The 11,723-nt window shown below is 32.3% G+C and overlaps 1 protein-coding gene across 2 annotated transcripts; it reads left to right on the top strand.

Annotated features, from left to right (window-relative positions):
• Positions 1 to 2,813: 2,813 nt before the first annotated feature.
• LOC131155313 (potassium transporter 5-like) lies at positions 2,814 to 7,705 on the top strand. 2 transcript variants are annotated; one of them, XM_058108351.1, is made up of 8 exons: positions 2,814 to 3,066; positions 3,211 to 3,436; positions 4,047 to 4,295; positions 4,394 to 4,444; positions 5,459 to 5,719; positions 5,814 to 5,981; positions 6,104 to 6,358; positions 6,497 to 7,705. In XM_058108351.1, the coding sequence occupies exons 1-8, from the start codon at positions 2,899 to 2,901 to the stop codon at positions 7,459 to 7,461; spliced, it is 2,343 nt and encodes a 780-aa protein (XP_057964334.1). In that variant the 5' UTR covers positions 2,814 to 2,898; the 3' UTR covers positions 7,462 to 7,705. The 2 variants fall into 2 exon arrangements, with proteins under 2 accessions (XP_057964334.1, XP_057964335.1); XM_058108352.1 differs by lacking the exon at positions 4,394 to 4,444.
• The last annotated feature ends 4,018 nt before the right edge of the window (positions 7,706 to 11,723 follow it).

Below are 11,723 nucleotides of genomic sequence, written 5' to 3'. Positions count from 1 at the left end.
ATCATGATATACAGATCTTAGGGAATAGCTGAAGTTCCTATGTACAGATATATCACACAGCGGCAATTTATATTATTATACTAGCAACACCCTCATATAGCAAACTCAGATACACAATCATATTTTAAAGATTACATAATAGATAGATATATTCTATATAGTTTATCAGTTTTCTCATATTTCAGTATTTTAAATATGTAACTCAGCCGCCACACACTAGTAATAGCATATTTCCACTTACTGAGAGTTGTCTCATCTCAGTGACTTATCATTTTTCAAGAGATCCAGTTAGGCAAATAGATCAAGCTCACGGGTAGAGGTTGACTTAAGCTGTCCTTATGGGAAGAGTAGGTATTTTTGAGATAACAGTGTTTTGGGATAGTTTTCAAATTATAGTGACGTCACTGGATATTTTGTATTGTAAATATATTTCAGAGTTCTATAGTTTTCAGGTATTGTATTGTATTTAGCAGTTACCAGTTTTATGTACCGCTACTTAGTTATGTATGACAGACAGAGTTTCCTTTGTGCTTTTTGGGCCTGAAATGTTATTATCAGTATTCAGACAGATGACATTTATTATATTCTGAAAAAAAAAATAATGCTTAATATGTAGCAGGTCGTCACACTATAATTTTGTACTGGAAAAACTGTATAACTGAATAATATAACTGTAGCATTTGGATGCTATAACTGTATATCTGTTTGTATAATATGTCTGTATAATCTGTTTGTATAATCTGTCTATATAAACTAAGTGTTATGGTATTAGGAAGCATGACATTCTGTAAATACTATAATATACTAATCTGAATAAAATATATAATACTTGTCTGATAAATTCTATCTATATCTGTACATACTGTAAATCATGATTTGCTAGAAAAAGCTATATAAATTCTCTATCTGGTAAATATCTACTCATGCCACATTAAAAACTTCTTAATCTGTAAAAACTGGATAATAAACTGGTATATATATATATATATATATATATATAAAATTTTTTGATAACATTGTTAAAACTCCTAGCATAGCATATTTCCCTTACTTGATTTCTACAAAAGTTCTCCACTGTACCTGGTCCTATACCCGCAGGGTTCCCTACTCAACATCCTAAAAACAACATCTCTTATAATAAAATATCATTATTTTTCTATGTACAACATTTTATATAACTATGGGAAAGGAAAATACGGAATAAAATGCCTTATATTGAAATTGGAATGGAATTCGAATCACTCCCACCAATGATCCACTCCGGTAGATTTGTAGAAAACTTTTCCGTGAGCGTCATGGTGAACTCAGATCGTCAATCCGGTGAGAAACGGGGCCGGAATCAAAGAGAGAAGGAGATAGGGATGTTTAGAGAGAGAGAGAGGGAAAATTCCTATGCCAATTTCTGCCACAAATATGAATTTTATCTATTTATAGCCCCGAATTCGTCGACGAATCCTTGAAGAAAGTTCGTCGATGAACATGAACCCCTCGTCGACAAATTTCAGACTGCTAAAAATCTCATCTCGGTATCTTCTCGTCGACGAGACGGGTCCTCGTGGACGAGATCCTTATGTGCCCTCGTCGATGAATCCCCTGTGTTCGTCGATGAGATCCTGAATAATTTCTTGGTTTATTACAAATTATATATGAAATATAGTTTGTATAACTTTTTGCAAAACACACTACAAAATGGTATGATCCAATTTGTCAAAAATCAAACAAATTAAAATTTATATTTACAAAGAGAACACATAAACTATGATTGATGTTTGAACTTTGGTTGTATAAAAATATTATAATACCTTTAGCTATGTACGAAAAAATCATTGTTGAATAGTATGTTTTATCTTAATGAGGGAACATATTTATTTATGAATATATTTATTTATAAATAATAAAAAATATTATGTTTGAAAATGTATTTTTTAAATTATATTAGATCACCACTTTTAATATTTTTAATATTTTCCCAATTTATCTAATATTTTTTCTTAATTTTCATTGGGAAAATTTTTAAAATTATATTAGATCACCAAATGTGTGAATATGTAAAACTCACTTTTTGAGTAAAATGTAATAAATTACTGGAAAAAAAAAAAAAAAAACAAATAGCAGATGTATAAAAAAAAATTTGACCAAGTGACTCAAGACAATCAATACATATATGTTCTAAAAGAAATTTTATGAATATATTTATTTATAAATACTAAATATATTATATTTAAAAAATATATTTTTTTAAAGAATTGAGTAATTATAATTTATAATATATAAGATTATTAATTTAAAAAAATCTTTCACAAATTTTATTGTATTGTATTTTAAACAATTAGTCAGGTTAACTAATTATAATTTATATTTCATTTTATTTATAAAAATTATTAAATAATTCAACCTAACCGCACCATATTCTAAACAATCTGTAGAATAGTTATTTGCTTGCATTCCATTTTATTTTTTAAAAAATTATTAAAATTAGTCCATCCACCCATATCATTTTCAAAATAATCAACAATATCATTATATTTATAGTAATTTTAAATTGATAATATGTACATTTAAATTAATTAAATTATTTTCATAATTATTAATATTTTAAAATTTTCAATTGACTATATTTAAGTAGTCAATTCTTACAAATATTCTATTTTAAATTCACACCCTCCCTGCTACTTCCTTCCCGCCACTTGGGAACACACGTATACACTTTTCTTGCTACGTGTTGAAAACAGGGGAGATGCAGAGACCATAATTAATTGCATCACGACGGCCAGATTCATATATATATATAAAGGGCGAGAGAGAGAGAGAGAGAGAGAGAGAGAGAGAGAGAGAGGGGTGTTGTGCCGTTTTGGTTTATGAAGGATTGAGCTGTCCTGTGATGTGTATCGATTGAGAATGGAAATGAGTGGAGATGCAGCAGTAGAAGACAGCGAACAGAGTAGAACTGATGATGCACAATCTATAGCTGCATGGAGGAAGCTGAAGCGACACGATTCTCTTGATATGGAATCCGCGAAGCTCCCCACGTCCCACCACCACCATCATCATCATCATCCCTCCAAGGTTTGGTTTTCATTCATTAATTAATTTCCTCCTCTGTCTTCTTTCCCTCTATGATGATGATGATGATGATGATGATGATGATGAGGATGATGATGATAATGATGAGTGTAATATTTGGGTGTTCAAAATTAAAAATTGAAGCAGGGGGGGTCATGGTGGGTGATAATGCAATTGGCATTCCAGAGCATAGGGGTGGTGTACGGGGACATTGGCACGTCACCGCTCTACGTGTTCGCCAGCACCTTTCCCGACGGCGTCAACCACAGCGACGACATCATTGGAGTTCTCTCTATCATCTTCTACACAATTACCCTCCTCACCCTCCTCAAGTACGTCTTCATCGTCTTGCACGCTAATGACAACGGCGACGGTACATATCCTAACATCTTTATCGCATTCATACAGTTACTGAAACTTATGCTCTCTGTTGATTTAATGATGCAAGTTAATTAATCTCGCATCACCAATTCGTACATTTAACAAAATTTTACGTATAACCACTCGGATGATAATTCCTAAAAAGGGCCTATCTTGAACATTTCTCTTCCTATATATTTCATCTTGGAATATACTTTGGTGATGGCAATAAAAAGTTAATTAATTTGGTGAGTCAATCAAGGAGCCGGTCCATATGTACACTGCACCAGACGCGTTCTGATGAAATTACTTTTTTTAGTTCAGTAGTTTACTTCATTTTTTTACTCATTATTCCATTAATTTTTTTGTTGGCTCTGTTAATTGAATCTCGGCGTAGTGGAAATTAACGTGGCCTATGGTCACTGCCTATGCAGGGGCGGTTCCTCTGTTTTCGTGCCACATTTATTTCTCATTAAATTAAATAACGCACTTGAAATTGAGAGCTCGTCTTATAACCCCTATCCTTTCGTCATCGTGGATAATTTTGCATCCAATCTAATTATAGATTTACCAAGTTAATTACATTAGAGAAGAATATAAAAAATGGGAATGCACTGGTTCAGGAGGGACATTTGCTCTGTACTCCCTGGTATGCCGGTATGCGAAAGTGGGGTTGATCCCGAGTGTGCAGGCGGAAGACAGAGCAGTGTCAAATTACAAGCTGGAAATGCCGAGCAATAAGCTGCGGAGAGCAACCATCCTGAAGACAATGCTGGAGAATAGCCCTTTCGCCAAATTCTCTCTGCTCTACGCCACCATGCTCGGCACTTCCATGGTCATCGGAGACGGTGTCCTCACCCCTTGCATCTCTGGTATATATCATTATCTTCAGTCTCTTTCTCTCTCTCACACACACACAGAGACTGCTGACCACATGCATGTGACTTTTGGTTCCAACTTGGGTGGGCAGTTTTGTCAGCTGTGAACGGGATCAAGCTTGCTGAATCTTCCATCACGGAAGGTATATATATATATATATATATATATATATATATATCCATCACACTTCTTCAATTCCCATGCTTGCATTTCTTTCATCATCATAATATACACAATTTTTGCTGACAGATGTGTGTGGAATACGGTGACTTTTTTATTTTTATTTTTTGACTGATCATAAGCTTGAAAGGAATCCTCGTTCCCCTTCTACGAAATAATTATAATTGAATGCCTTGAATTATTGACATATTAATCTGAAGTATAATACCTGCACTTCAAAAATACAGTATTCTCCTCCAATTCATATCCCTCACATCACTACAGCAAGGGTATTTTTGTCATTTCATTTTCTATACATACACACGTGGGCAGGCTGTAAAAAGTTTTTAAATATGCTCAGCATTGACTTTCCTATATATATATATATATATATATGCATGGCTCTGGGGCTAATTATTTAATTCTTTTTAATAATATGTATTCTATTGGGATAATGGGCCATCCATTTCTTCCTCTTCAGTTAAATATGTAGGCCCTGTCTCAATCAAGAAGCCAAATCCTGACCACTCGAGCCCTAATCTCTAACCTAGAAGACTTTTGCAACTGCGCAATCCTACGGACACAAAAATGTCAAATAATTCAAGAATTGTAGCATATGTAGTTTGAAGATGACGCCTTGTTCATGTTAGATTTTGTCACTTGATCTAATCAAACCCCAGATGGGAATTAGCTTACTAGATCACTCCCCTGAAATGTTTTGACTTTTTGCTTCTATAATTTGCTTATATTTTAATGAGTTAATTATGGAATTTGTAAAAAATGGTTTGAAAATTACCTAGGTTTTACCTTCAAAAATCAACTAGAAGGCTAAATAGTTGAATGACATCACCTCCTTTTTTTAAATTTTACGAATTTCCTCTAATGGTGCTTTAGCTTCAAGAAGTGCTATGCACGTGCACAAATGATCTTTGCTGACAAATTAACATATATGTTGTTCATATCACCTCCTCCGTTGTCTATGTACCAATATATGCAGGGAAGATTGTTTGGATATCAGTTGCAATCTTGGTCTTTCTATTTTCAATACAAAGATTTGGAACAGACAAAGTAGGCTACAGTTTTGCTCCCATAATATTCATTTGGTTCACAATGATTGGTGGTATTGGCATCTACAATTACTTCAAATTTGATCCAGTCGTCATTAAAGCATTAAATCCACAATACATTATAGAGTATTTCAAGAGAAACAAGAAGCAAGCATGGATTTCCTTGGGTGGAACTATCCTTTCCATAACAGGTTAGAGTTGATTTTCTATCTCCCTTGCTTAATTTTCCTCTTATATAGATAAAAATGTAAAATGATTAATCTTGAATTTGTGGCATGAATGCAGGAACTGAAGCTATGTTTGCGGACCTCGGTCACTTCAGCGTTCGATCCATACAAGTAAGCATGTGTGCTGTGACATACCCGGCTATTGTACTTGCATACACTGGACAAGCCTCTTATCTTCACCAACACCTAGATGATGTTTCAGATGCTTTCTATAAGTCTATTCCTGGTAGGTGTTGGGAGAATTTACAACCAAATTATTTGAATGTATGGCACCTGGATGATGTTTCAGCCACTTATTTCCATTTCATTTTAGTACTATCTGTTCATGTAACATATTGTATGGTGCAGGCCCACTATATTGGCCAATGTTCATTGTGGCGGTTCTAGCGTCAATCATAGCAAGCCAAGCCATGATCTCAGGGGCATTTTCTATAATCCAGCAATCCCTCTCTCTAGGTTGTTTCCCACGTGTGAAGATTGTGCATACCTCAACAAAGTATGAAGGACAAGTTTATATACCTGAAGTCAACTACCTTCTTATGTTGGCATGTGTTGTGGTCACTGCTGGATTCAAGACTACCGCAAAAATTGGGAATGCATATGGTAATCAAACTTGTACAATTATGTTAGATTTGGAGTCAATTCATTGCATGTTTATTTGTTTCATAGAGGCATAATGTGTAGATTGATAAATTGGGAAGTTTTCTCATTTGGAACTATGAATCATATTTGATATTACAGGTATTGCAGTGGTGTTTGTCATGACGCTCACGTCATGGTTTCTGGTACTCATCATGATCATGATATGGAAGACCAACATACTTCTCATAATGGCTTATGTTCTTGTCATTTGCAGTATTGAGCTCGTGTACTTGAGCTCAGTCCTTTATAAATTTGACCAAGGAGGGTATTTACCCTTGGCCGTCGCCTTGTTCCTAATGGCTATAATGTACATTTGGAATGATGTGTACCGGAGAAAATACTATTACGAGCTCAATCACAAGGTTTCTCTAGAAAAGCTGAAGGAGATGGTCACCAACACTAGCTTTTGCAGGATGCCGGGACTCGCCATCTTTTACTCTGAGCTTGTTCATGGAATCCCTCCCATCTTTGAGCACTATATGGAAAATGTACCGGCACTACACTCTGTCGTTGTTTTTGTCTCAATTAAATCACTGCCCGTAAGCAAGGTGCCAATGGAAGAGAGGTTTCTTTTCCACCGATTGGATCCAAATGAGCTCAATGTGTTTCGCTGTGTTGTACGATATGGATATACAGATGTGCAAAATGAGGAAGAGCCTTTTGAAATATTGTTGGTTGAGAGACTGAAGGAATTCATAAGGGACAATGTTTTGATGCTTTCAGAGTCTGGCGATGGCAGAGGCAATACTGTAAAAAATGAAGAATTGGATGATGGGTTGTCTAATGATGATAATGTGAAAGAGGAAGCCACACAAGGGGAGGACGAGAAGCGACGAGAGACGTTGGATAGAGAAATTTTTGAGGTGGAGAAAGCGCGGCAAGCGGGTATCGTTCACCTAATTGGCGAGAGTGAGGTGATTGCAGGAAAAGGAGCTAGGATGGCAAAGAGGATTCTAATAAATTATGCTTACAATTTCTTGAAGAGGAACTTGAGGCAAACTGAGAAGGTGTTTGATATTCCACACAAGAGAATGTTGAAGGTGGGAGTAACCTATGAGCTTTAGAGGATCAAATAAATATGATAGTTCTATTGAGAATGTCTAAATAATTGCAGACTGCAGAGCAACATATTAGAGGCAGTGTATTATTGTTTGATATATATGGTTTGCCAGTAAAGGTCATGGTTTCTGTTCCAAGTACTTTCTGGTTACGTGTAGTTTGTTTTAAGAATATAATTTCTATTCTCAGTCTTTATTTAATGTGACAAATATATGGCCAATCATGTTGGATAGGTCATTTCATTTTTTCTTTTTCCTTTTCAAAATCGGGAGAGTAATTCAAACACATCTGCCCATCAAAATTGGCGTGGTTATGCCTCGAATGTGTCATAAGAAATTCCATTCCATTTGAATCAAGCAATGTTTTAACTTTGACAAACTCTTAATTTGATAGTAAACTATGTCATTTTAAATTATGTTTTAATAAATTAAATGACTAATTTTTAGTAAAACATACAAATTACTTTAATTGATTTTGATTCATGAAGATTGATCACTCCTTAATCCCTAACCATTGTTGTTTCCCAATAGATTTCTCTAATATGAAGATTAGCCTCTAATAAATGGATTTCTTTTCCAAAAGTTCTATTTAAAGATTGAAAAATTAACTGGATGTAAGATTAATGGCTTGACATTTAAATTTATATTTAGAAAATGGGATAAAGTAAACTTTCTTCTTTGCATTTGAACCCTAGAGGGGAGAATCTGTGACAACCCTACCAAGATATGGAGCAATTAGTTTTGAATTAGAGCAATAATTAATCTGATATGCAATCTTTTGAACTTATCGAGATAGATGGTAAGATTTTAGATAATCTTTCAATGGAAATCTTTAGGATTTACTTGGATCAAGAATTTTGACGAAAAAAGGAAAGCAAAGAAAAATTAAAAAAAAAATTTAATTTTTCCCTATATTTTTTTTTATATAAAAAACAATACTAAAAATAAGAAATATTTATTCTAATATATTAAAAATTAAGAAAAATTATATGTTAATAATGTGTAAAATCAATTTTTTTTTGTTTTGTTTTGTGACTTAGCATATTTTTTGTTCTAATTTTAATTTCCTTGATAATGAAATATGAAAAACAAAAATTTATCCTATTTTTCTTTCCTCTTCATCACATTTTTTTAAAATTCCAACCCACTCTAAGAAATGGAAAAGCATTTTTCTTGGTCAGTTTATAGGCAAAACCCGGCCTTATTCTTGCGTAGAAAATGTAAAGATAAAATTTGGATGAAACTGGGCATTGTAGAGATCTTCTCTGCATCCACTAGTTCCTTCATCTTCAAACTCAAAAGCACTGAAGATAGGGATTGGATGCTTGACTGTGGTTTATTGAAATTCTAGGTTCCATGCATTAGTTTTCCCATCACATTGGTCTTCAAATGCTATAAAAGAGAAACTATAAAATGGATTGTATGGCTATTTGGTTAAGATTCTATGTGTCATACCTTTAGTCTCCTAATCCAATTCAGGTCTTAACCACATTGCAAGTTATGTGGGTAACCCCTTGCACATGCGCATTTACAAGCCAAATGAGAAATCCCTATCTACTATTATTGAGGAGGAACAATTTTTGTTTACTATTGTTGTCATTATTTTTATTTACTTTTCAATCGTTATTGAGGTGGTTAAGGATGCTATAAGTAAGTCTAGAGACATCTTTTAAAGTCGTTGCATTTGATATTATGAGTACTGATTCTTTTGAGAGATAGTTCATGTATGGTTATACTTAAGATGATAGTTATGATATAGGAGCTGAGTATGTAAATAATAATAAATAAATAAAATCTTTAAAGGTGGATGACTTAGATTAGAGAAAAACTCGTGAGGGACGATCCCTCCATATAGTAAGATTTAGAAATTATTAATTGTAAGATGTCAACGTTTTTATATATATCATTACAAGTGAGAGGTATGAGTTCATGTGGATCCCAATAATGCAGATCCCACACCACTTTAGTGGATCCAACTATCAACACAATATTTGTGATCGTGGATTTTAAATCTTACATGTAAAAATTATTTTTCACAAATATTTCTCCTTGCATTAAGTTTCAGAGACAACTAGTCGAAACGAATTAAAATCTTCTGGAAAGGTTGAAATGAATAAATATAAGGGAGTTGCAAAAGGATAAAAGTCGAGGAAGGTCAAATGCTTAAATTTTTCGTACTCATCCCCCACTACCACTTAAACCATTCTTCATCTATGTAACGGAAGCAAACAATAATTGTATTGGTCCTAATTATTTGATGAAATATTCATTCTTGATTAATTAAAATTTTCAAATACACATTTCTACTAGAGCCTAGTGATCAAGATGGCGTCACTTCAAACTACAATCCTGAGATTTAATGGGAAAGTAATTTTTGAGCACTACTATTCTTTGAATTTTAAGATATTTGGGATGTCTTAGTGCAAAGTTTTAGAAATTCATTGGATGATGTGAACCTGATATCCATTCAGAAGAAAGTGTTGATTACAATTAGACAAAAAAATGTATACATGTGACTAATATTTTCATGAAATTGATACATTATTTTTTGCGAAGGTTGCTCACATAAAAACCACAAAGTAGGGATGGGATACATATTGAACCAAAAATAATTTTTAATTATTTTCATGAACATAAATATTACAAACTAATGAAGGTGCAGTTGGAAACTTCACATCATCATTATAAGCTTTTAAGTACAATGGAGAACCAAAAATAATTTTTAATTATTTTCACGAACATTAGCTATTATCAATCAAGTGAGAGCTAATGGTGAGGAAATAAAAGATGTTCAAACTATGGAGAAAGTCCTACAAACTCTTACAATCTTATATAAATATATTGTGATTGCAATTGAAGATGTAAGGATTTGACTGCAATCATGTTGGAAAAAATTAGTAACATCATTACAAATTACAAAAAATCTGATTTTTAGTAACGAAAATATTAGTGACGGATTTAATTTCGTCACTAAAAGTGCAGTATTAGTAACGATTTTTAAAACCGTCACTAATAGTGCAAGCATTAGTGACAGTTTACGAACCGTCACTAATACTTTCATCACTAAAAACCGATTTTTCCGCTCAAACTATCACGAAAAATCATTTTTCACGTAAAAATTATCCTGAGAAAATATTAACAACGATTCTTGGGCTATTAATGACGAATTGAATTTGTTACTAAAAGTCACTTATTAGTGACGATTAAGTAACCGTCACTACTAGTATTTATTAATAAATAAAAATAATTTATTTAACACTATTAATGACAGTTTAGAAAATTCGTCACTAATAGTCAGGTTGTAGTGACGATTTTTTAAACCGTCACTAATAGTTTTTTAATTTTAAAAATATAAAAATAATTTATTTAACACTATTAGTGATAGTTGAGAGGATTCGTCACTAATAGTTAGTTATAAACCGTCACTGTTAGTTTTTTTATTTAAAAAATAAATAAAAATAATTTATTTAACGCTACTAGTGACGATTCATAGGATTCGTTACTAATAGCCAGTTATTAGTGACGGTTTTTTAAACTGTCACTAATAGTTTTTTTATTTAAAAATTATAAAAATAATTTATTTAACACTATTAGTAATGGTTTAGAGGATTCGTTGCTAATAGCCAGTTATTAGTAACGGTTTATAAAACCGTCACTACTAGTTTTTTTAATTTTAAAAATATAAAAATAATTTATTTAGTACTGTTAGTGATAGTTTAGAGGATTCGTCACTAATAGTCAGTTATTAGTGATAGTTTATGAAATCATTACTACTAGTTTTTTTTTTTTATTTTAAAATAATATAAAAATAATTTATTTAACACTATTAGTCATGGTTTAGAGGATTCATCACTAATAGCTAGTTTTAAAAAATATAAAAATATTTTATTTAACACTATTAGTGATGGTTTAGAAAATTCGTCACTAATAGCAAATTATTAGTAATGATTTTTTAAATCGTCACTAATAGTTTTTTAATTTAAAAATATAAAAATAAATTATTTAACACTATTAGTGATGGTTTAGAGGATTCGTCACTAATAGTCCATTATTAATGACGGTTTATGAAAATGTCACTACTAGTTTTTTTAATTTAAAAAATATAAAAATAATTTATTTAACACTATTAGTTACAGTTTATAGTATTCGTCACTAATAGTCTGTTATTAGTGACGGTTTAGAGGATTCGTTACTAATAATCAGTTATTAGTGACGGTTTATAAAACCGTCACTACTAGTTTTTTTATTTAAAAAATAATAAAAATAAT

This window comes from Malania oleifera, chromosome 5, assembly GCF_029873635.1.
Source record: "Malania oleifera isolate guangnan ecotype guangnan chromosome 5, ASM2987363v1, whole genome shotgun sequence".
In the NCBI taxonomy this organism is placed as follows: Eukaryota; Viridiplantae; Streptophyta; class Magnoliopsida; order Santalales; family Ximeniaceae; genus Malania; species Malania oleifera.
The sequence above is the reverse complement of the archived record's forward strand: the minus strand, read 5'-3'. Positions and strand labels throughout refer to the sequence as shown.